At 40.6% G+C, this 22,516-nt stretch overlaps 1 protein-coding gene across 1 annotated transcript in view; it reads left to right on the top strand.

The window, feature by feature from the left end:
- The window catches only part of GPC6 (glypican 6), a 772,836-nt gene extending 750,797 nt beyond the window's left edge, over window positions 1-22,039 (top strand). Inside the window, exons 7-9 of the mRNA XM_055802769.1 lie at window positions 8,194-8,330; window positions 17,222-17,397; window positions 17,822-22,039. Of these exons, the coding sequence (XP_055658744.1) occupies window positions 8,194-8,330; window positions 17,222-17,397; window positions 17,822-18,024 (516 nt within the window). The 3' untranslated portion in view covers window positions 18,025-22,039. The remainder of the gene's footprint in view (window positions 1-8,193; window positions 8,331-17,221; window positions 17,398-17,821) is intronic.
- Window positions 22,040-22,516: the final 477 nt, after the last annotated feature.

Below are 22,516 nucleotides of genomic sequence, written 5' to 3'. Positions count from 1 at the left end.
CAAGGTGTCGAGAGTCCACTGAGAGCTTCTTCAGTTTGGAAGGCAATGGAGCTATGTCAAGGAGTAACCACTAGAAGAAATGATCTTAAATATAAGGCTGCTTCGCATATGAAGTACAATTATCCTTCTTGCTCTGTTATGAAAGGACGTATCCCACCTCTTGCTGCCCTTAGAAATCATACACTTCTCACAGCTGTTGGGAGGCTCGAACTACTTCTCAGTTATAACACATGCAGTTCCCTGTAAACCCTTGAGTTTTAAGAGAAGAAACAGCCACTTCACTACTGGTACCAGATGAACATTTCCAGGACAAAAGAAAGTCTGTATAAGCTTGAAATACTCTATCAGTAACTGTTTACATTAACGATTAGCATTTTTGCTTAGAAGGATGAAGGACTGTTCACAAAGAATCACCACTTAATAGCTAAGTCTTGCCACAGAAAAGCCTCTGGCATTTTATCTTTTAGATTCCAGCATATTTCTGGTGCTACTTTTATACTTATCTGCAATAAAAAGCTGATTCCTCCAAGTGCTTTGAATTTACTTGAATCAGATTTATAGACCAGCTTTTTAGCACTGCTTCCAGGTATTACAGGAAAGGGGAAAGCTGCTTCAAGTTCCTTCAGATTTCCATTTCAGGGTGCTGATATTTCCAGTAGCTTCCACTTTCCAAAAGCAATATTTTTATTTACTGAGGAGCCAAGTGCAATGAACTTGGCCTGACACACCTGCTTAAGGAGGCATACTGGTTGTGCAAATCAAGCCAAGAGCAACTGTGAGGGTAAATGGGCACATTTACGGAAAGAAGTTTAGCCCAGGTTGCTCCACCATTTGACAGACTCCTCCCTTTCCTCTCTCCCCAGCCAAAATGAATGTTGAATGTGGGAAGAGTTTGGTGTCGGGTTCTACCTGCCTGTAAGCAATAATGTCAGTGTTTTTATTTAAAAAAAGAAAAAGTCTTCATTTGATTGGCACCTGCCCCTGGAGCCAGCTAACATGCGATATGGCACAAGCATTGCCAGGCCATGGATGGCAAGGAGACTTCTGCAAGTACATGTCAGCATTCATACAGACCTGTAAATCATTTTCCTTAAAAAAACATGCAGTAGACAACCTGGATTGCTTTAAAATGCCTATTTCAGATCAGAGCTGAATGAAACAAAATGCAACTAGGTCATCCAGGACAGCACACTGGGCCGTCACATATAAAACTCACAACCTATAGGAGACTTGCCCAGGACGCTTGCAGGCATCTCCAGTGGCACTAGAAACTTAAGTGAGTCAGTGCTGGGTTACTATGGTCTGTACTGTGAATGTAGATACATAAGTGTAGGAGTATTATATGGGAGCTGAATCTAACCTAACTCTCTAAAGTTCTATATCAGTTAGTCTGAGAATTCAGTAGGGCTAATAGTCATGCTTTACTGTTATTAAAGGCCTTAACTTTTTTCTTGTCAAAGATGTGCATAGGCCTTAGAGACAATGACAGCAAAAAATCCTTTCATTTCGCTTTAAAATACTCTGGTGAGAAGAGTCTTGCTTTGGAAAGTCGCCTAGCTCATTTGTTTTATTTCACAAATTACCCAAGCGCCCATTTGTGCTTTATAACTGGGATTCAGCGTTAGTTCTTGATTAGAAGAGCTGTCATCTGCTTTTCTGTGGAGAAACATGAATCATGAGCAGGCAGTTATTGGTAGAGCTCCGGACCATTTAAAGTCACAAAGTCAAATTTTAAAAAAAAGAGAGAGAGAGAGAAGGGCAGAAAACCAAAAAGCATTTGTTGTGCAAGAAGGCCTGGGTGAAATTCTCAGAACTTATCTGTGCTGAGAAAGTATCAATAACCGTAAAATTTCACAGCCCCCTTTTTAAAACCGCAGCCTTAACGTTTTGTAGGAAAAATAAAGCTTTGGTTAACCTTGGCACTGGCAGACCTCATTAAAATAACAGCCTGTCACTTTCGAGTTTAAAATAACAGGGTTGTCAGTTTTATATTCAGCGGAACAATCTACGGTCTTATTCTCTGGGAAACTGCGGGTGTGCAACGCGGGGCTGGCAGCAGCGCAAAGGCTGAGCAACACTGCCATCTGGAGGAACCCCCAGATCCAGGGTGCTCCCCGCAGCTGAGCCAATGTGATGCGATGCTCAAATCCTGCTGAATCTGTGCCCTTCGCTTTTTAAAAGGCTGAAAAATAACCCACGATCAAGCACGTGGTGGTTTGGAAGCAGCTTGGCATTTAAATTTATTTTGTGAGAAAGTGTGGAAATGTATAATGTATGAAAAAATAATCTCCATGTAGAGCAAATAAAGTTCTGCTTCACTTGTTCCGAATCAAAGCAGGTCGCCCTCTCTGGGGTACCTAATGTACATTGAAAATTTGGGCACCTAATGAGCTGTTCTAAACAAAAGTATGCGCCTAAACTCCCTATGTCAGTGGAGAAATGAAAATGCCTTTAAAAAGCCTCTGAGAGAGAGATCCTCTTTAGCTAAACTCAAACACCTGGCTAGGTAGAGGAAGCCCAGTCCAGATCCTTACACGTATGTGCCTAGTGCCTCTGAGACATCTATATGAAGATGGCAGGTGTAGCAAAGGACATACAGGAGACACGTCTTTCTCAAGAGGCAGCCCCTAAAACTTAGGGGTCCAAGTTAATTGCTTTTCATTAAGCTCAGTTTACAAGGAAAACTGTGTGTCAAATACCCAGCTGTCCTATACTAACCTGCTTGTGACACGATTCATGCCTTGACTGTGACACCCACATGTAGCAGAGACATTAACATAACAACCAGTTAGAAACACTATATAATATGTGTTTGCTGACCTAGTCCTTTTAAACAAATCGTTGGCCATTTGTCTTAGAATGCTTTCAGATTGAATTCCTAATGGGCATAAATACTGATGGATGTATGAAAGTCTGGCGCGGTTTTCTGCTGGTATGCCATAACAGAAATCAGACCATGATGGTCTGTTTGTTCTTCCCGCCTGGCCGTGCCCGTGATGAAGGGCATGCTTTTCACAATCCCACACGGGGCTCAGGTAGTCAAGCACCATATCCATAGATCTGTTATCAAGCTGCTTGCTATACAAGGTCTACATCATTCTTAACAAAAACTGCAGAGGTGCCAAATGTGTGGCTGGGTATGTTAGGCACATCTAGGGGAAAGCAAGCAGCAGACAGTAGAAAACTTGTTTTTTTCACATGGAAGTAACATAGCATGAAGGAATGACATCAGTTAAATATTGCTTGTGAATAAAAGGGTAAAGGAGTATGTGTCTAAAGAAACTACACAGACACAAACATGGCTTGTGATAGCTACTTTCACATCTGTTCTCTAAGGCAAAATCCCAGGCCTCTTCCTACTCACTGTCTGTAGCTGTTCTGTAGGTGCAACACACTGATACACTTTACATACCTGGCCTGAAGTCCCTGAAATTACACCTCATCGCAAACATCCACTTGAAACATCTTCCAAGGGGCTGCACTGCCACATACAGATCTACAGTACGCCATCCAGCACGGCACCCTGGTATACCAGAGAAGCAATGTCCGGTCAGCAGCCAGAAACATTTGCACGTTTTTCCAGGGCATAAAGGCTTAAATGGCAATGGGACTTTGCACTGAGGCGTTTCTGAGCATCCCCAGGGAGAAGGTATTAATGGAAAGGAAAGCTGAATATTCTGCTTGCATTTCAAAAGGAAAATCCTCCCAAACTGCAGAATAAACAAGAAAAAATGCAATTTGAAAACATCAGGAAGGAGGTTAATGATAGCCGTTTCTTCTTAACACAATCAAGACTCCATATTATTTTATTTCATTTATTGCATAGAACCTGGGTCAGTTTTGTATGCATTCCGCCAACTCTTGACACTATTTTAGCATCTTCCAATATTCCTCTATTTGTGAGAGTAGGGATTATATTTGTGGGGATCAATCTGGAAGGACTATGAGGTAGACTTGGCAGAGAAGGAGGATGAAAAAAAGAGAATTTACTTTTTTAAAATTATTTTAGGGCACTTACCTTTAAAATTTGCTTTTTGGCCCCCACTGCTTCTGAGTGCACATTATACCACTTCCAAAGAAGCACATTTCCATCAGAAATTAAAGTGGATTCCATGGACAGGTGGCTACCAACTTCACAAGCAAGTGTCTTTCTGGGATCTTCCATGCATTATAGAATGTAGGCATCTCAGTTTTAGTTTTGCATGGAATTTTCAATGTTTTTTTTAAATTATTCTGGTGAGTCTTTCAATTTATCCAGATGTCCTGAATTAATATAAGGAATGCTAAAGTCTGATCCCTGTTAAAACAATGGGCTTGCTTTTTAGCTTGCATCATTACTTTGAAGAGGAAGGTAAGAAAAGAAGACAGAAACATTGGTTAGCTTTATTTACCTGCTTATAACCGAGCTCATGCTGGCAGGACTGGAACTGAGCTCATGGGTGCTGTTCCAAGTTCTGCTGAGGATTTAAATAACATACATGACTGACTCAGTCACATAAGAAGTCAGTGGCAGTAATAAGAAATTAACTGTATTTCTCAATATAGGGTACATAACTATACGGGTATGAATTTCTCTTTGGCAATGATGCAAATGTTTAACTTTTTCTCACCTACACAGTAATGCCTTTCTTCTGTTAGCAATTATAGATCAAGGCCAGGCTATTTTAATATCCATTTCTATATATCCCCCAATAAATCAAAAATGTAACTTCTTTGTATGGCTTGTGCTATTTCTTTTTTCTTATGAGAAAGTATTGCAATTCAAAACAAATTTAGTAGCTTCAAAGCAGCTAAAAAAAAGCAGCTCAATATAATATCAGGGCAACATCAGGAAGATAGCTAGGGAAAGTCAGGCTAACTACAGTGAAAGAGATCCAACTGTCTTCATCCGAATAAATCTCTGCTAGAGAAAGAGAAAGGAAATACGTAAAATATCAAAATTGCGTATGCCTCATGTTCAAATGTTTCCACAGAAGACTAACTGAGCTTGAAAGTTAATCTTTAATTCAAAGAATAGGAAATACCAAGGAATCATTTACAAGGCCACAGGTCACTAGGGGCATATAGTAGTCTAACTTCCTAAATCACAAGCAAGCAATGTTAACTGAATCCTTAGTGGCTTTGATCTTGTTTTCAAGGGACTGTGTATCTGTTACATGTTTTTTAAATGCTGGTGGTGATCAAAACGATGTATGGAGGAACATGCGTAACCGTGGGGACTGATAAGAGGCTTTCTGTGGTCATGCTTGAGGAGATCCCAGAAGTGAAGTCACTGAAACCCACAGGCAAAAGTTTTACATGTCATGGCGGGCATTACATCACCTAATTCTATCCTGCATTTACAGTTACAATAAAAGTACTCCAAAGTCCTTGCCTGCCTGAACGTTCATCATGCAGAAGTGAACGCAGCCATCAGGCTACTCCCTGAAAGAGGAGGTGAATCAACCAGTGCTCATAATTCCTCTTCAAGGCCATCAGAAACCACACTGCACTTCCAGAAAACCAGTTTCAGGGTGAGGTTCAAGGAGCTGTTGAGGTAGATGTGTAAACTACGTTGCCAAAAGCTGAGAGGGTTAACAGAGGTCCAGTCACACAGTGGGAAAGAGCAAGACTTTGTAGGCTGAGTCCACAGCTTGTTTAAAACTGGATGGTGAAATAATGCAGTGGGGAGGCAGGGATAGCTATGAAGGGAAATATCTGAGGGGGATAAAAAGGGTCAAAATGCACCTGAATTGGAGGCATCTAGAGAGGGCTGCAAATGGTAACCTTTCCCTAAACTGTAGTGGTATTTGCTGTTGCTGCTTTTTGTGAGTCATGTAAATGTCTCTTTCCCCCCCTCCAGCTCTAAAATGGGAATGACGCCTCAGGAGGATGTCTGTGGGATTTAATTAGCTGTCATTTACCAACAACCCTGGGTAAAGTAAGACCATCTTACTTCACCAGGTGTACTTCTGTAACACCAATAAAAAAAATATCATTAGGAAATTTAATGACTTGTTGTCTATATGCACTACAGATACAAAGTATGTAAACATCATTTAATATCTTCAGAAGTGACTGGGGAACAGGAGCCCTCATTGGATTTTCAGGAGATATCTGGAGAGTGTGTGCAACATGTGACCTGTGAGAACCTGTCTCTGTTCTTTTGCTGACTTCTATGAAAATACAAAGTTTCTACTCCAAATTACAGCCCTCTTAAGGGCCACAGGAGGAACTAACTTTCCAATGGGTGTTGACTCACTTGTGGTTCAAAACAGAAGTCTCCAAGTCCTAGAGCACCAGCTTTAATTTGATTATGGTAGAAATCTGAATATAACTCTAAACATCTGAGTTTTAAATAGCTTAAAATAACTTCCAGCTAGCAACAAAGCTCTGAAAACTAATTACTCAGCACTGATAGCAGTAAGATTGCTTGTGTAAATAGTTACCCTGGCACAAGCAATAAATAAGAAAATCTGTCCCTTTGACTCTTGTGCTCCCCAAGCTCATCTGGACGGATCCTCCTTCCTATAAATGTTTCTCCCTATATTTTCTATAGGATATCTTTATCTGATTTACTGCATTGTGGCCTAACGGGAGTTTACATACCTCTCCATGAATACTGGGCGGTTTAACTGAGTTGCTCATGCTGGTTAGTTGCACCAGTAGGGACCTTGGGTGTTTTATCCTCTGTGGGGAAGAAGAGGGCTGTTGACTGCCCAAAGACCCTGGCCCTACGGACCAAAGACATCAGAAAGGGCAGGTATGCCAAGACCGTCTCCACTTCTGCTGAAGGCTTGCCCACAGTTTGCAAACTGGAATTGAATTTTTGGCTTGACAGGGCCCTGTTGAGACTTTAAAGGCTTGCAAATGTTGCTAGTATCTCATATGAAAACAAAGCAACTAGGGGGCTTGGCAAGGGGTGCGGAGGAGATTTATAAGGTGTCTATCATGGCAAGAAACGCTGTCAACAACCCATGCAGCCAAATACTGTCCTACTTATTTCTTGCAGATGAAAATGCAGACAGTGCTTCTGAAATAACATCCTTGGCTGTTTCTGTCTCCTGGTTTATAGAGTGACATTCCACAGAGTTTAAGCATGGCAAAGCAGCGTGGGCCATTTGCTCAGAGAGCTATCATGTCTTCAGAACAAAAGATAAAAGAGATAAATAGCCGAGTACAGTATTGTACCTCAACAACCTAAAAGCCAATCTCAAAACTGAATGGAAGAATGGAGAGCTTTTATTTCTTGTTTTTTTAAAGAATAAAGCTCGGTGATTTCCTTTAAAGGCTATTCAACAAGCTCCCCTAAATCCTATTACAACTTAATGTGAAATGCATCTGTTTCCATAAGAACAACAGTGGCACCATTCATCCTTTGTAGTCAGTTCTTTGTTGTGTTTTCTATCTATTCTTGTATATTTTTCCACTCTAGTACACCAGACGCAAAACAAGAACTGATAACATTTTAGCCACAGCATTTATTTATTAAGTTGATGCTGGAAATTCGGTTTGTTCCTACTTGCTGCCTGAATCATGCCAGATTAAATTATTGTTCAAGGACTTTATAACGTAAAGAAACTGTTTTGATACTGCCCCAACATTTCTTGAACCTGAAGTCTGTATCCAGCTATAGATATTTACACCTAAGCAAAGATGGATATAGTCTCTGCAGGCATGTATATACACATACTTCTTGCTGTTGCTGAGATCCAAATGTACTGCAGTGTATTCAGCCTGCATATCTTAAATCAGTTCAACATCAGCTCAGCACTGCACCTTTTTTTCAGAACCTTTGCATGTAGCTCTAAATATAATATTTATCTAAGACATGACCAAGTTGGTGGGCGAGATATTTTATCTGATGTACACTGTTTAACTGAATTTACATTCAGCAGACTGTGAGGCATATTAATTCTTAGAAAGATGTATATTTAGAAAACCTTAGACAAATGGAGACTAGAAAGAGCACGATGTAACACGCTTTTATTAATGTCTTGCCTGTGGAAAAAGGTGACTTTGATTATTTGTACTCTCTGGACCTAAATGCTGAGTGCCTTGCTTGTAAATACAAGGATTTAAATTTTAGCACCTTCAGCCCTTTTAACCTTCACCATCATCACCATCATGGAATTAAACAACCTATTATTTAATGTGACAGTTAGCATGGCTGATGTTGTTAACCTGTTTTCCCTCTCATTGTCTCTTAATCAGGTAACAGATATTAAAGAAAAGCTAAAGCTCTCTAAAAAGTTCTGGTCAACATTACCCTACACAATCTGCAAGGATGAGCGAGTGACAGCGGGTCCATCAATCGAGGAAGACTGCTGGAACGGCCACACCAAGGCAAGGTGAGGTGGACCCCTCTCCACCACACCGGTCCAAATCCCTATTTGGCCTGAAGCAATCGTGAAACTGAGGGTATTTCACAAAACTCCTTATAAGAGTGCAATGGAAATGGGGAGAACAAGTAATTGTCCACACACAGCTTGTAGCCGAGATTACTTATTGTCAAGATGCCATTAAAGCCAGAGTGTGAGTCAGGGTAAATGTGCACAGCATGTCAGCATGTGAACACAGAAAATGTTCATTGGTTCAGCTCCAGAAGGATAATTTATACTGAGATTTCAAAGAGCTCTTTAGCTCCATTTAGCATCCCTGTGTTGGGACTGACAGCTTGTGAAGCAATTGCACTCTCGGGATATCATACTGGGATGAAACAGAAATTGGAATTTCAGCTCTATTTGCTATTGGCTGGCAAAGCTTAGGGCTATTTGCTGAGGGGGGAAAAAAGAAACAACTTGAAAAATAGCTAGCAGAGAAAAATGTAACTCCTACTTATCTTGTGTAGAAGGCTTGACCTTATGTTACTTCATCAGAGATACTGTGGTCATCTGCCATTGTTTGTGATTAATTTTTTGTGAGTTTTAATTTTGAAGTTTGCTTGGCTCTGGCTGTGGCAAGGCTGGAGCTGGCAGATGAGCAGGTGTCTCCAAAGGTCCCAGTGTGGATTCATCAGCTGACAGAGAAGAGGATCTGATTATCCCTGCTGAGAGAGAGAGAAATTGGCTCAAGGACCACGTCACGGGCAGTCAGGTTTCAGGTCTGCAGCAGTAGCCTGTGTTCTTGGGAATACAGGAGGAGTAGAGAGGTTTGAGTGTCTGATGACTGCTCAATCTGGAGAGCAGTGATACTCGGGGACTGGAATCTTTATTTTCCTTTTACCTGCTGACACATATGAAGCCAGAATACAAAAATGAGCCAATAGCAACAACCAAAAGAAAAAAAAAGTAAGACAAGAACATAAAGTATAAAAACTCAGGAAAAATAAGACAACATAGGAAAAAACTCACAAACCTGTTAAATGCCATTTTGCGTGGATGGGTGGATGGGGCAGATACATAGATTGCACCAACCCCATAATCTAATCATTTTTATAAAGAGCACGCTTTACAGGGGGAGGTTTTGCACTGAACACATGCCCTTCTTCCTAGCCTTACTACATAATGCTCAAAAGAATTTGTTCTGCAGACAAGAGCAGAGGGCTGTTTGGGATGCTGCTAGCCCATTGAACCCACTTTGAGACACATGTGAACAAATCTGTCCAAAAGCACAAGTCACTGCTCCGTTCCTAAGTCCCAGATCCAGAGAAATCCCCTAGTTCCTAAGTCCCAGATCCAGAGAAATGGGGACTCTAAGAAAGACAGCTAGGAGGAGCATCTGGCTATTACAGGACTCATCACAAAGGAACAGCATGAAGAGAGAATAAAAACTTTTTTTTATCTTCCTCTATTATATATCTTCTTGTCAGTGGGCTTTGTAAAATATGACCCCAGGCCAGTGTGCTGCAGAAGTTAAATGGAGTTTCTAGGCGGAGTTTCTAGGCCTTCCAGCTGGATGCCATGAGTCACATCAGGATACATGCATTAATAAGAGATACACGCTACTCCTTCTACAAAAGAGCAGTCAAACCTGCTAATATCCCTCCTGGTTTCCATGACCAACACTAATGTTTGTAGCATGTCTGGCCAACACTTTGCAGCCATCTTATGCTCCTGCACTGAAGGATCTGGCACAACTTCCACATTTGTTGGGAGTTACGGAGGTGCATTTTATGCATGTAGTTTTTCACCTTCCTTTTGCAGTATTTATTGTACGAGAAGTCTGGTTATTTTCATGACCCCTTCTGAGATTAATGTTCTGGAGCCGCTGAGAAAAACTATTCTCTGCTGATAATCTCCTTGATTAATTTAACACAGATATTTCACTGGATGTGGAATCACAGCTACAAAGCATCACCTGAAAATACAGTTTTAGCAGGGCCAGCCACTGCTCCCCTGTCCAGTTTCTATTTCATACCCATTCACAGAGAAAATGTATAGTCATAGTCTATTAACAGTAGTCAATAAATGCTTCAGGTGGAGAGAATAATAATAAATCAGAGAGCTACCACAGAATGCCTTGGCCTGTATACAAAATCATAATGAAAATATTATTGAAGATAACTAGCTTTAGATGCAAAATCACCTCTTGGCTGGTGAACAAGGACATTTACTGCAGCATAAAGAAAAAACATAAAAGTTTTCTTGATCATACTGATTAATATCTGATATGAAATGCTAGTTCACAGGAACAAGGGTGGCAAAATCTAGCCAATATGCATGCAACTTTTAGTGTTCACTGTGTCACGTCATAAGCCTGCCTGTGCTATATGAGGAGCTACATTTTGAACTCCAGAGAATATGACAAAAGCCCATGATAGAAAAAAAGGAAATTTAGCCACCTCCTGTTTTCCTAGACATCAATACTACAAGTAAGACGACAGCATGGTGTTAGCTACTGTTGAGAAAGGAAATTGCTGCTGTTTTTTGATCAGATCCTGTGGTGGTATAGAGTTAGAAACTTTGAATTGCCAGATAGACATTATGCCCCATGTTTCATTTTACACATCACCTTTTGATGATGCTTTTACAGGGGAAAAGTTACAAACCTGAGATCACAGAAAATGAAAGCTAGGCTTTCTCCTGAGAGAGGCATTATACCAAGGTCACTTGTGGTTATTACACTCCCCAGATACTACTTTGCTACCATGATTAATTTACAGTGACACCAGGTCGCCAAATGAAGGTTGCCAATTTGTGAATAATCATGGGGTAACAGTCATCTATTTGGTGTTCTGGAAGGGTGCACTTGGCTCATTACTGATCCTGTATGAAGAATGGTTTTAATCCAGTCATATCAGGTAGAAACCAAGTGCTGTGAAAATGGGGAAACATTTATTAGGTGGATTAATCTCTTTTTTTGAAAAATCTGTATTAAAAAAAAAAAAATAATAGCTACTTCAGACAAAGTGCCTTTTAGAGAGATGCCCAATAGGACTTCCCCATCATATCAGTATTCACAAAAGAACTTGAACATAATTCTGTGTTTAAAGAATTAAGCTATTCTTCCAGATGTACAGAGACAGATTTTTTTAAAGATATTTAGGATCTAAAAAACATCATTAAGACCAAACTTTATAAGTTTAGCTCCTCCCCTACATGCAGATAAATTCTTAACAACAGCTGGCAACCTCTTCACTAATAGACGTTCTCCAGAAATTAAGGAATTTTCCCAAGAATGATGGAATTCAGGCTTTAGGACTTAAACCAAATCCAAGGTATTAGCCCTTGATTAAGTGACTTTTACTGAAGTGAGAGTAGTAACCAAATCTGCAACCACTCTGGTGGTCAGGAGATAAACGTTGAATTGCTACAGCCAACTCATTTCAACGAAACCACGTGAGAGATTGTGCTCATGCACTATCATCCTGGTGCTCATGCTCAACAGGACTATAGACTTCTTAATATGCCTTAGCTCTGGAAGACTGCAATCTGTGGAAGAGATGAAACCTGCATTCCTTTCCTTGAAGAAGCTATCACTCCTCTGAGCACAGTGAAGAAGGAATAAAATTGAGACAGACAGTAATTATAAATGGGGGGGGGGGGGGGGGAGGGGCAGGGGGGAATAGAGAAAGGTAAGGAACAAAAGGAAAAATTAACCTTGTTTTCAACATCTAGCTCAAAACTACAAGGTATTTCACCAAAGCAAACACAAGATAGAGTCTGAGCTAGCCTGAAATTTTCTTCTTCTCCTGCCACATGTATGGAGTGCCTACTTCCCCAGCAGAAAGCCTTTAATTGCTGGTGGAATTCAGGTGGGAAGAAAGACTCACCACATCAGTGCCTGCCCTAGGAAAGTTGCTCATTGCTGACCAGCAAGGCTTGCAATGAGAATGCGTTGGATGTCCTTTACCTGGAGGTAGGCAAAGATAACCATTTAGCACCACTAGTGAAAGTGGTAATAAAACACTTCTTGGCAAGTGTGAAAACTGGCTGTTCTTAAGTGATGGCTTTAGTTTATTTTTGCACCTTTCAACAAAATGGCAGATAAGCATTTTCTGCCTCTCCTTCTGTCTCCTCAAGCTTTTCTCCAGGATGGAGGGGGGGGGGGGAAAAACAATGGAAAATATCCTGTACGGATTACCTCCTGAGCAAACAGAATCAGATGAGGTGATCCAGCTAGCCAAAAAAGCCAATTTTCTACTGCACTTATCTTTCTGGACCAGATGTGACTGCCTACCCCCAGCCCAACCTCAGTAAGCCTGTGCTCTATTGCCTACAATTCTGTCCATCTGGAAAAACTCCAGTACTGCCTAGGCGTGATGCTCCAGTTGTACTGTAAGCAGCTGCTATGGCAGCAAAATATGTAAAATGCTGCCCTTTAAGGTAGATGTCTTCAAAAAAACAGGTTTCTCCTTTATTTGGGGGGAAGGGTGGTTCATAGCTACAGCCTTTGTATAAATGACCTGAGAGATTCATCATTTTTAGACTTGAAAAGGAAGCAGACACCCTGGAACGTTAACTGGATATTTAAAGAAAAGAAAAATGTAGTTTTAAATAGGCTTTGTGGTACTTCTCTATGATGTGCCAAAAGACATCTTTGTTGTGTCTGCTGAGACAAGCTAGAACTGTGGAAAGGCTAAGAGGAACAGAAAGCATTAATATTTTAGAAAACAATGTAAATTACACTAAAATCCTGACACAGCTGAGCAAGGAGCAAACAGCAGAAAACAAACAATATTGTTCAGCTTCTCTATACTCAGAGGGCTAAGAAAGCTGATATCTTTTTTTGCTAGGAGGATGCAAAGAGCAGACACTGATTCAGGTTGGCATTTCTCTTCTTTTTGTTTATAATGGGCATACAGTTCTTGTAATGGCCAGGCCTACAAAGAGATCATTAATGAGAGCAGAAACAGCAGCGAAGCTTAAAATTCGCAGGGGTGTCTCTACTTACAGAGCTGCAGCAAAAGCAGCTGTGTTCAACAACTTTGCCTAGCCAGCAACAAATCTTCTGTCAAAAAGTGGTCCCAAGACATGGCTTCCAATTTGGTGTCGCTTAACCCTACCCCACACACATCAAAACACTCTTGTCAGAAAATGTGCCGGGCTGCCTCTCAGAGGCTGTCACTTGCAAAACACCTTGAGCTGTGTGTTCCCATCCTTGTACCAGTCCTTTAAAGAAAGGAAAACAATTCAGAGATATTTACATTCAATATAAGCTTTTCTGCATTTTATTTTCTCCTCCAGGGGAAACAGGTGAACTCGTTCAGTAATGAGGGCAGAATTCTGCTTCACATTCAGACATGTAAATTCATGCACTTAAATATGGGTGAGACAACAAGGAGTCATTTGTGCTGCCCAAGCAAGAGTAGTGCCATTTGAGACTCTCTGGTATGTCTGAGATTGAGTATGACACAGGACACTACCTGCCATCTGGACCAGAGGCTCGGCTAGAACTGCTTGAGCATTTTAAAAATCAATGGTGTTAAGGTGCCTGAAGAGAGTCCCAATATCCTGTCAGTGTATTCAACGAGGGATTTTTCCACTGCCTAAACACACTTACCTACTGTTATGTAAGATGGCCTAAACAGTCAGGACACCATCACAGACCTGGCAAGTAAGACACCGGACCTACAGAATACCCAGAACCTACAGGAGCAGCAACAGGACACCAAGCAGCATACACCTTGGTGGCTACAGTGGCACTCAAGACTCAATTCAGCTGCCTAAAGAAAGACACCTAATACAATCTTATATGCCCCAGACGTCCAAGACCTCCCCCTCAAGCCTGTAGATATGATGCAGAGCCACATGTTTCAGAGAAGTGGGGGAGTCACCAAGAGCGTTCAAGTGGTGCCAGATGTCTATGTGCAACTAATCCCAGCAGATGAAATCTAATGAACTAGTCATTTGCCAAAGGCACGTGGGACTCCAGCAGCTGTCTGTGCTCCACTGGTTAATAAACTCCTGACTAGTTTTGACTAGATCTTGCGCTGACTAGATCTGGCAAGAGTGGGACTCTGCTCATATGCAAACACCTGCATTTAGACATACAAGTTTTAGTGTCTGTATAAACCTAAAGATTAATCTTCAGCCTCCCTAATTCTTTTGTGCTTATGCCCTAAAATGCCAAGAGGCTCGTTCACCTGGGAATTTAAGTATCCACCTAACCTTTAGGCAATCATAAGGTAATGGATTTCTTGTGATCCACATCCAATATGGCTCCCTTACACATCTAAGTGAGGTGCACTGGGTGGTTCTCCTGAGAGGTTAAGCCCTTCCATGCCAAGGATGCTTTGGAGATCAACAGATCCTGAGGCAGATACTGCAGGGTGTGTGACAGTCTGACTGAATCACTTCCTACTGATGAATGGGGTGGCCCATTTAAAGTTAGATGGTCTTTAGAAGGACATCAGATCGACACTGATCACAGTGCAGAATATGAACTTCAATAAAAAGCACACACCAGAGCACTCTCTAACTGCTTTAAAGCTCCAGACTAATTCATATTGTCTTCATATAAAAAGCTTACTAAGAAGTCAGTAAATTCTTCTTTTATTATTGATGATGATGAGAAGAAGATGAAATCAAACATAAATCAGTCAAAGACAGCCTGTGAACTGCCATTCAGAGAAAGCCATAGCTTCTCATGGATGGCATGCAATAAAGAGCAACTAACCCTTCCTAAAGTAACCTGCATGAACGCTCAACAACTTCAATTCTAGCTGCTAACAGCTATGGGCATTGTCATGGACAAGGTACTGGGCAAGATGGACATCCTCTCTGAGCCAGTAGGACAATTTTTACATTCTTACTTCTTTTAATCAACTGCACCTTGAAACCACTGATTAACTTCTGGGCTGAGTAATTTGTCTACAGCAGCCATTTCATTTTAGAGGTGTGTGGCAGATGGAGGTGCAGTTCCTTTGCAGCCCAGAACTTCCCTGCATGCCAAGGTCTCTGTCCTGCTGCATCCAAGCAGCTCTGCAGAATTACTTCCAATTTTTATCTTTGGTGATTCATAACACTGTGGTCTGCAGTCCTCTGTACTAGGGGAGGTGACTCTTTCTTCTTACCGTAAAGCCCGTACCACAAGAGTCTGGATGGGATCCCTACAGCATTGTTATTTCTTGTTATGGTACTAGTGGTACAACAGGACATGCAGTTTGAGGCTGGGTATTAGTGGCAGTCATGTTTTGTTCTCATATGTTCACACTCTCCCGGGATTATCCTCATGTAAGCTTTCAAAGGCCACTGATGACAAATTAGTCTCATCTTGCAGAGCAAAGACCTATTACGATGAGACTAAGCCCTTCACTGGTGCAGCAAAGCAGTCATCGTTTTGTGAACGTCCAGAAGCAATACAGAACTTATTTTCCCTCAACCATGACTTCAGCGGAGAAAATCCTTTCTTGTCCCATACTTTCACATTTATTTTTAAGGGATATGTTTATTTTCCAGACCAATACAAACATAACACCGACACCAATGCCAGATGTGAACACTGATTTAGAATTGGTCTGGCACAAGTGAGAGTGAAGTGAAATAGTCAGTACCAGGCATCATGAAAGTCTGCTGTTGGTAGGCTAGACTGTGCTAACATTACTGGCTGAGCACATACCCACATGAGGAGTCCCACAAACATCAGTAGGATAGCCTGGTATGCAAACTATTACAAAATAGATCATATTCTGATAAAGGACATGAACAAAGGGTAAATCCAAATCCTTTGCAGTCTAAATGTAAGACAAAGATAGTAAGTAAAAACAGACGAGAAAGAACAGGGAAGCAGGCTATTTTCTCAGGATACCATGCCAGCACAGCGAAATAATGTCAGCCCTTTATCAGCCTAGCAGCTGTGAAATGCACAGCTAATTTTTAACAGAGATTCAAAGCAGGAAAAAGGTAGGTTTGCAGGTGCCTATAAGGAGAGTTTCCTGAGGACAAAGAGCAGCAGGAGACAAAGTGTGCGTATTTAACAAAAGATGATGAAGACTTTTACTGTAGGATGATTGGAGGCATGGGATGATTTTTGCAGGGGAGAGAGACCTGCAAAAGCACACTTGCTGCCTGTGAGCAGCCTAAGACTGGATTTGCCAAGGTCAGAGAAGGGAATGCTGCAGTAGTCAGGAAACGATAAGCTAAGAGCCTGAATAAAAAATTCAGATGTGTGGATAGATAGGAAAAACCATACCTTAAATATGTTGTGCACAAAGCACATGGGAGATGCAAATACAGACTGTTTGTAAGGAATAAGGACCAAATCAAAGAGAATACTGGAGTTTGGTAAACTCACAACGCTGTTTATGGGCCTGGATATCAGATAAGCTGGAGATGTTGTTCATTGTAGTCAAAAAAGGGATGCAAGGAAGAACTGGAGAAGAAAATTAATTAGGTGCTTCCTTTAAACAAAGAGAGCCCTAATGCCTCAAGATAGCCTTCTAAACTATCTCAGAACAGCAAATATGCTATACATAACAAAGGAGTTCATATAAGACCAGAAGAATGCATTGTTAGATGCTTAACTTAGTGTGCAATCATTCAGATCAGTAGAGAATCTGAAGACGCAGTGACTTACTGCTGTCTGGTGAGCCTCTTCCATAGTTCACAGAGCCAGTGCACCTGATGGGGACTATGCAGAGAGCTTTAATCCTTTCTGTTCTCCATACAGCTGAGCAACTAAAAAAGATCCTTTAAAGTCTGTAAAATTAAAAACCACATTTTTAAAATGGTTTCACTGGAGCTGTTTAAGACTGTGTAATCATTATCAGTGTCAAATTGCTTAGCACAACATTTACTGTACACTGGCTTATTTCTGAACCTTATTGCATTTTAAACTAATCATTCATCCTGCTACATAGATACTTGCCTGAGGTTATGAACGATGGCTTAACCAACCAGATCAACAATCCAGAAGTAGATGTGGACATCACAAGGCCAGACACCTTCATTCGACAGCAAATCATGGCCTTACGTGTCATGACTAACAAATTGAAGAATGCATATAATGGAAATGATGTCAACTTCCAGGATACAAGTAAGTACCATTAAATAAGTGCATTTTTGGAACACATTTATAATCAGTTCCATTGCAATGGCTTTCTTTGGTCTTTGTGCTCTGTGCTACTGACAACAGCAAAATCTTTTTCCGTCCCATGAAATTCCGGTTATATATTTGTTTCTTTTCCTTCTCTTGATTATCTTCATGTCAAATGCATAAAGACACTGAGGGGTTTCCATAATACCAGAAGTCCACTCCTTTTTCAAAAGAGCATTTAATCACCTAATTAAGTTACAGTGGCTTTCATTTGGATGCTTTACTGAATGAAAGCACCACCAACATTTTGCCATTCCTAAGGTGTTCATCTGCATTGGGGTGCTGGGTGGAATGGGGATGAAGAAAAGGAACAAACGCTGTAACCCATGGCCTTCATGTTGTTTCCCTCACTTCTTTGTGCCAGGTGATGAAACCAGTGGCTCGGGCAGTGGAAGCGGCTGTACAGATGACATCTGTCCCACTGAGTTTGATTTTGTCACCACCGAAGCACCACCGGTTGACTCCGACAGGAGGGAGGTGGAGGCTTCAGCCACAGAGCTTGGCTCGTCACTGCAGACATTGCTCATCGTCTTTGTCAGTCTCATACTACAGAGACAGTGGAGATAATCCTGGATCTGGTTGGAGAAACTGTGTTTTAGCTGCAGAAACAGCCAACTTTATTCTTTTCTTATACTCTTGGACAATGGACCATGCCACAAACACTTGCAGTTTTCTACAAGAAGAGAGCAGTACTGCAACCTGCTTCCCTTTTTTGTTTTCCCAAAGAGTACCGGGTGCCAGACTGAACTGCTTCCTGCTTTTTTCAGATAACTCTGAAGATGATATCCACTCTTAAGAGAATTCTTTCTCAAACTTTTATTACAGGAGACTTTCTGAGCTTCATTTCCTTTTATGCTGCAAAAGTAAAAAAGGATCTTACAGTGTGTGTTTTTCCCTAACAAGAAAAAGGAGGGGGGAAGAAACCAAGAAAACGGTTTTCTTTCTGAATCAGGCCTGACTCAAGGCTGCTGCATTTCAACAGAATATCAACGAAACAAAAAAAAAGACAAGAAAGGAACAAAAAAAATGCAACCGTTCTTCACTGACAGCCAGGTTTCCTTTAGGAACTTCTGTAGGATGATTCAGGTCATCAGAATGATCATTGCTATAGAGAGGAAGTCTGGATTATTTTTTCCAACACAAAAATATGTCTCAATGGTGAATGTCTTGCACTCCATCTGCCAACCACATCAGATTGGTATGAAGGTAGAGAAGCTGAAAAATAAGTTTATCTTTTAGTATGATAGTAACTCCACTAGCTTCAGAGTATCATGTTACAGTTGCTTAGGATTTAAATCTTAATGCCCAGTAAAAAATTGAGTAGTAGCATGATTTCACCTAGCTTCTTTTAGGATTTATCCATGTTATACAATTGGCACAGTTTTCCACTTAGCTCACCATCAGCCGTGGTGGTAATGCTAAACAACACTCCTGACAAATCTCCCCTCAAGGGTTTGGACAGAAAATAATCTCTTGTGATATAATCTCTTTCCTTTTGTCACTGTTCTGACATCGATTAGGACTTCCTGCTACTATGTTCATTATCCTACCAAGACAGCAATTCTCTAATGGACTAACAGCGACCAGATCAATAGTGTGTTTCACACCTAACTACATCTTTCATATCAGTTAATTTCAATGTCACAAGGATTTCTTCTACAAAATTTCAGAACAAACAAATATATAGTACTGACATGGAGATTTCTTTCACTTTTTTAGTCTTAGTACGATCATCTATTTTTATATATATAAATATATATATAAATCACAGATTTTAACTTCTTAATTACAAGCTCAGGGTTGACACTTCTTTGTAAGAAAAAAATGTTTGGTCAACCAGCTCTTCTTTCTTTGTGCTGCTCTGAAAAGTAACCCTTTAATGACTGGTGAGCACGAACATCAAAGAAGAGAATTTTTTACATATCCAGTTGTCCATTTCTTAACAAGTTTGCAGGGCAGGGGAGAAAACCTCTCTCACCTGTGTGTATTTGCGGGGAGCAAGTGAGTTTGTGTGATAGGCCTAAAGAAGGACACGGATGTTATTTGTGATGGCAATTGTACTCTCAGATTCTCCAAGGATACATTGCTTCAATAATCATTGCCTAAATGACTATGGTCCTGGATAGAGTTTCCCTAATTTGCATCTGGTGGTAAGACCCAAGATGGAAGCTCTTTGAATCCTGGACAAATGAGTGTCAGCAATTAGACATCAAAACCTTCCCTTTTCCATCAGCAACAGACAAAGGGCTTCTGGGACAGTTCTGTGTGGTGTTGAAATGATCCACCAGAAACTTATTTCCTGATTCTTACGGTGACTCTGGAAATGGTATAGACAAATTGTGGTAACACTGTAAAGCTAGCCAACCACATTACAATTTAACAGCAGAGCAGGTAGATCATATCCATTGCAATCTCTTTTTCTTGTCAAATTATAATTAGTTATTGATCTAGGCATGAAATTAAAACAGAAAACACACAGCACGTTAGGATAAAGTATACTTAAGCACTCTTACCAAAAAGTATTTAGAAGCTATCTATATAGTATGTCTGATATCAAAAAGCATTGTTTTGAGCCATTTGTATTCCATTCTTTTTTCTCCCATTTGTTTGTTTACTTCAAAGTATAACGAGCTGTTCTTCTGGGCACAGCCTAGTATGCAGGAGTCGCTGGCTAGGTGTTCAGATCACACGTCTTACACCAGCCATACCAGTGCTTCCTGCTGCTCTGGTGGTTTCCTCTAGAACAGGTCTTTTGATTCAGTATTCACATCTTCAGGAAGTTAAACAGCAGAGTTTAAACCCATTCTCACAGGCTTTTATGTTGGCCCTGGTACAGCAGGTACCAAGCAGAGGATCTTGTCTTTTAATTTTTTTCCTGAACTTGCACATGCAGCTTTCTACAAGGAGTCCCCTTTAAAGCTCCCTCACAGTCCATCTCTTTCTATCCGTATGTGCAATTTTTCCACACTGCTCCTCCTCAGCAACTTTGTTTCAGGACCATTTGAGCATCATTTTGATTTAACCCATTGTGTGTTTATTCAGTGGTAACTAATACTATTTCCATCTGATTATTCTGGGCCTGGAAGCTTACTGACAGGTAACAAAGTCCAAGCTGTCTGAGGCAAGTCTTCTGTTGTATCTGCTCCACACTGCTGGTTAGGGAGCTTAGCCTCAGCCCACATTTAGGTGATCTGATGACTGTTTTCAGCTGATGCAGACAAACTGGGTGTCCAGGGTGCTCTTAGCTATTTGTAGACCTCCATAAACTCATGGGCAAGGAGTAAGAGGGATCCCTAAGAACAAGGGGGTTTGCTGAAGGCTGTTCTCACTCAGGGAGGTCACAGGAGGCGCCCTGCTGTGCTTGGACTGGATCTTAAAAGCTGCCAGTGCAACAACAAACCAGATTAATCTATGCTGAAATGTGATCATCTTGTGGGAGTTGTGCCAGAAATTTATGTCTTCCATATTATTTCTCCTCTTATTTTCCTACTATGCATGGTGATGTCTTGTCAGGAGATGGAGATGCCTTTGTGTGAGGTATTAGGCATATATTTCTTTAATAGTCCCTAAAGATCGAATACTTTCTTCATACAATGCTTTTTTTCCCTGAGATTAAGAGAGTTATTAAATCTACAAAGCAAATGAAATTGGGAATGAAGGAAAGAAAAGGAGTATTCGTATTCATAAATGTGAGAATCTACATAATTTCCAATGTTTCTATTTGCACATGCTTTACATCAAATAACTCTCCTTCCGAGGTAATTTTTTGGTACTCCATAATTTAAATATTTCTCTTCTGTTAGCAGCTGGTAAAGTAAGAAATTATAAAGATGACAACTACCTGTTCAAGAAAGAGGACACAAGTCCTCAGGAAAAGTCCTTTAATTGTGTAAACTCTTTATGATGTGTGATCCAGAAGTTTTTGACATTTTATGTTCTTTTAAAGTGGAGGCTATTAAAAAAAAAAATCAGATGGAATTAATAACATAAAAGTGCTATAGACCCCTGCGAGGTTTTCCATTTAAGTATTAATTAAATTGCTTTTGCATTGTCCAAATTTTTAGTGTACTGCAGATTTTCCAGCTGATGATTCATTACACACTACTGTAACTGCAGTGCAAACTACCAGAGCTCTGGCTACACTTAAGCATTTCAAAAGAGACAATCAGAAAGAATTGAAAAAAGAGGGTAGATATTTCCTGCTAAAGAGGAAGAGCAGAAGAACCTGTGCCTTGGGGTTCTGCTAAGGGCTGATCTATCCCGATTCCCTAAGAGGCATTGCAGAGCTCTGTCCATGGAAAGCTCCAAAAATCTGAGCCTCAACCATACAAATCATCCCACTTTTGCAGGATTTTTAAGAAGGACAATTCCCACAGATGTGTGAACCAGTTTGAGCTGCTTTCATGCAAAATGGCTGTGAGCTAGAGCTGTTCTTGGGAGGTGGACTGCATGTGCAGCATCTCAGCATACAGCAGTTGCCTTCAGTTTACTAACCAACTGAATCATTATCAAATGTAACTATACTTATTCACAGAGACTTTTATTACTTCAACATGAAAAATAAATTACAGCACTGATGCAAGTTGTGGTTTTTTGTTTTTAATTTACTACCGAAGATAATCCATTAAAACTGAATACAGAAAATTTTAGCGTTATTCTGTTGGGAAAATTAGGTTTCTACAGATTTCATTATGGAAACAAATGTCTGGACAGATTTTAGATATTAATAACAAATCCGCATTTCAAAGACATCAAAACTATATTTACTGTATTAACCTGTGAATGTTCAAACCTGCTGGATGAGAATGAGTAGAGTTAATGACAATGGAATACTACATGGAATTGCAAAACCCATCATTTCAAAGGGAAATTGAACAGTCAAAGGCTAAGTCTTACCTGTGGGGCCGCGAATACGTTGTCAAAGACACAACAATGCCTACTTCCAAGAAAATTAGGGCAGGTGATGCACTGAACGGGGCAATGTTTCCATTACAGCTACTCACATGGACTGTGAGGATCATATTAACATGTGTAATTGTGACCCTTTTTTGATAAAATA

Source organism: Falco peregrinus, chromosome 4, assembly GCF_023634155.1.
Source record: "Falco peregrinus isolate bFalPer1 chromosome 4, bFalPer1.pri, whole genome shotgun sequence".
In the NCBI taxonomy this organism is placed as follows: Eukaryota; Metazoa; Chordata; class Aves; order Falconiformes; family Falconidae; genus Falco; species Falco peregrinus.
This window is presented reverse-complemented; position numbering and strand designations above follow the sequence as displayed.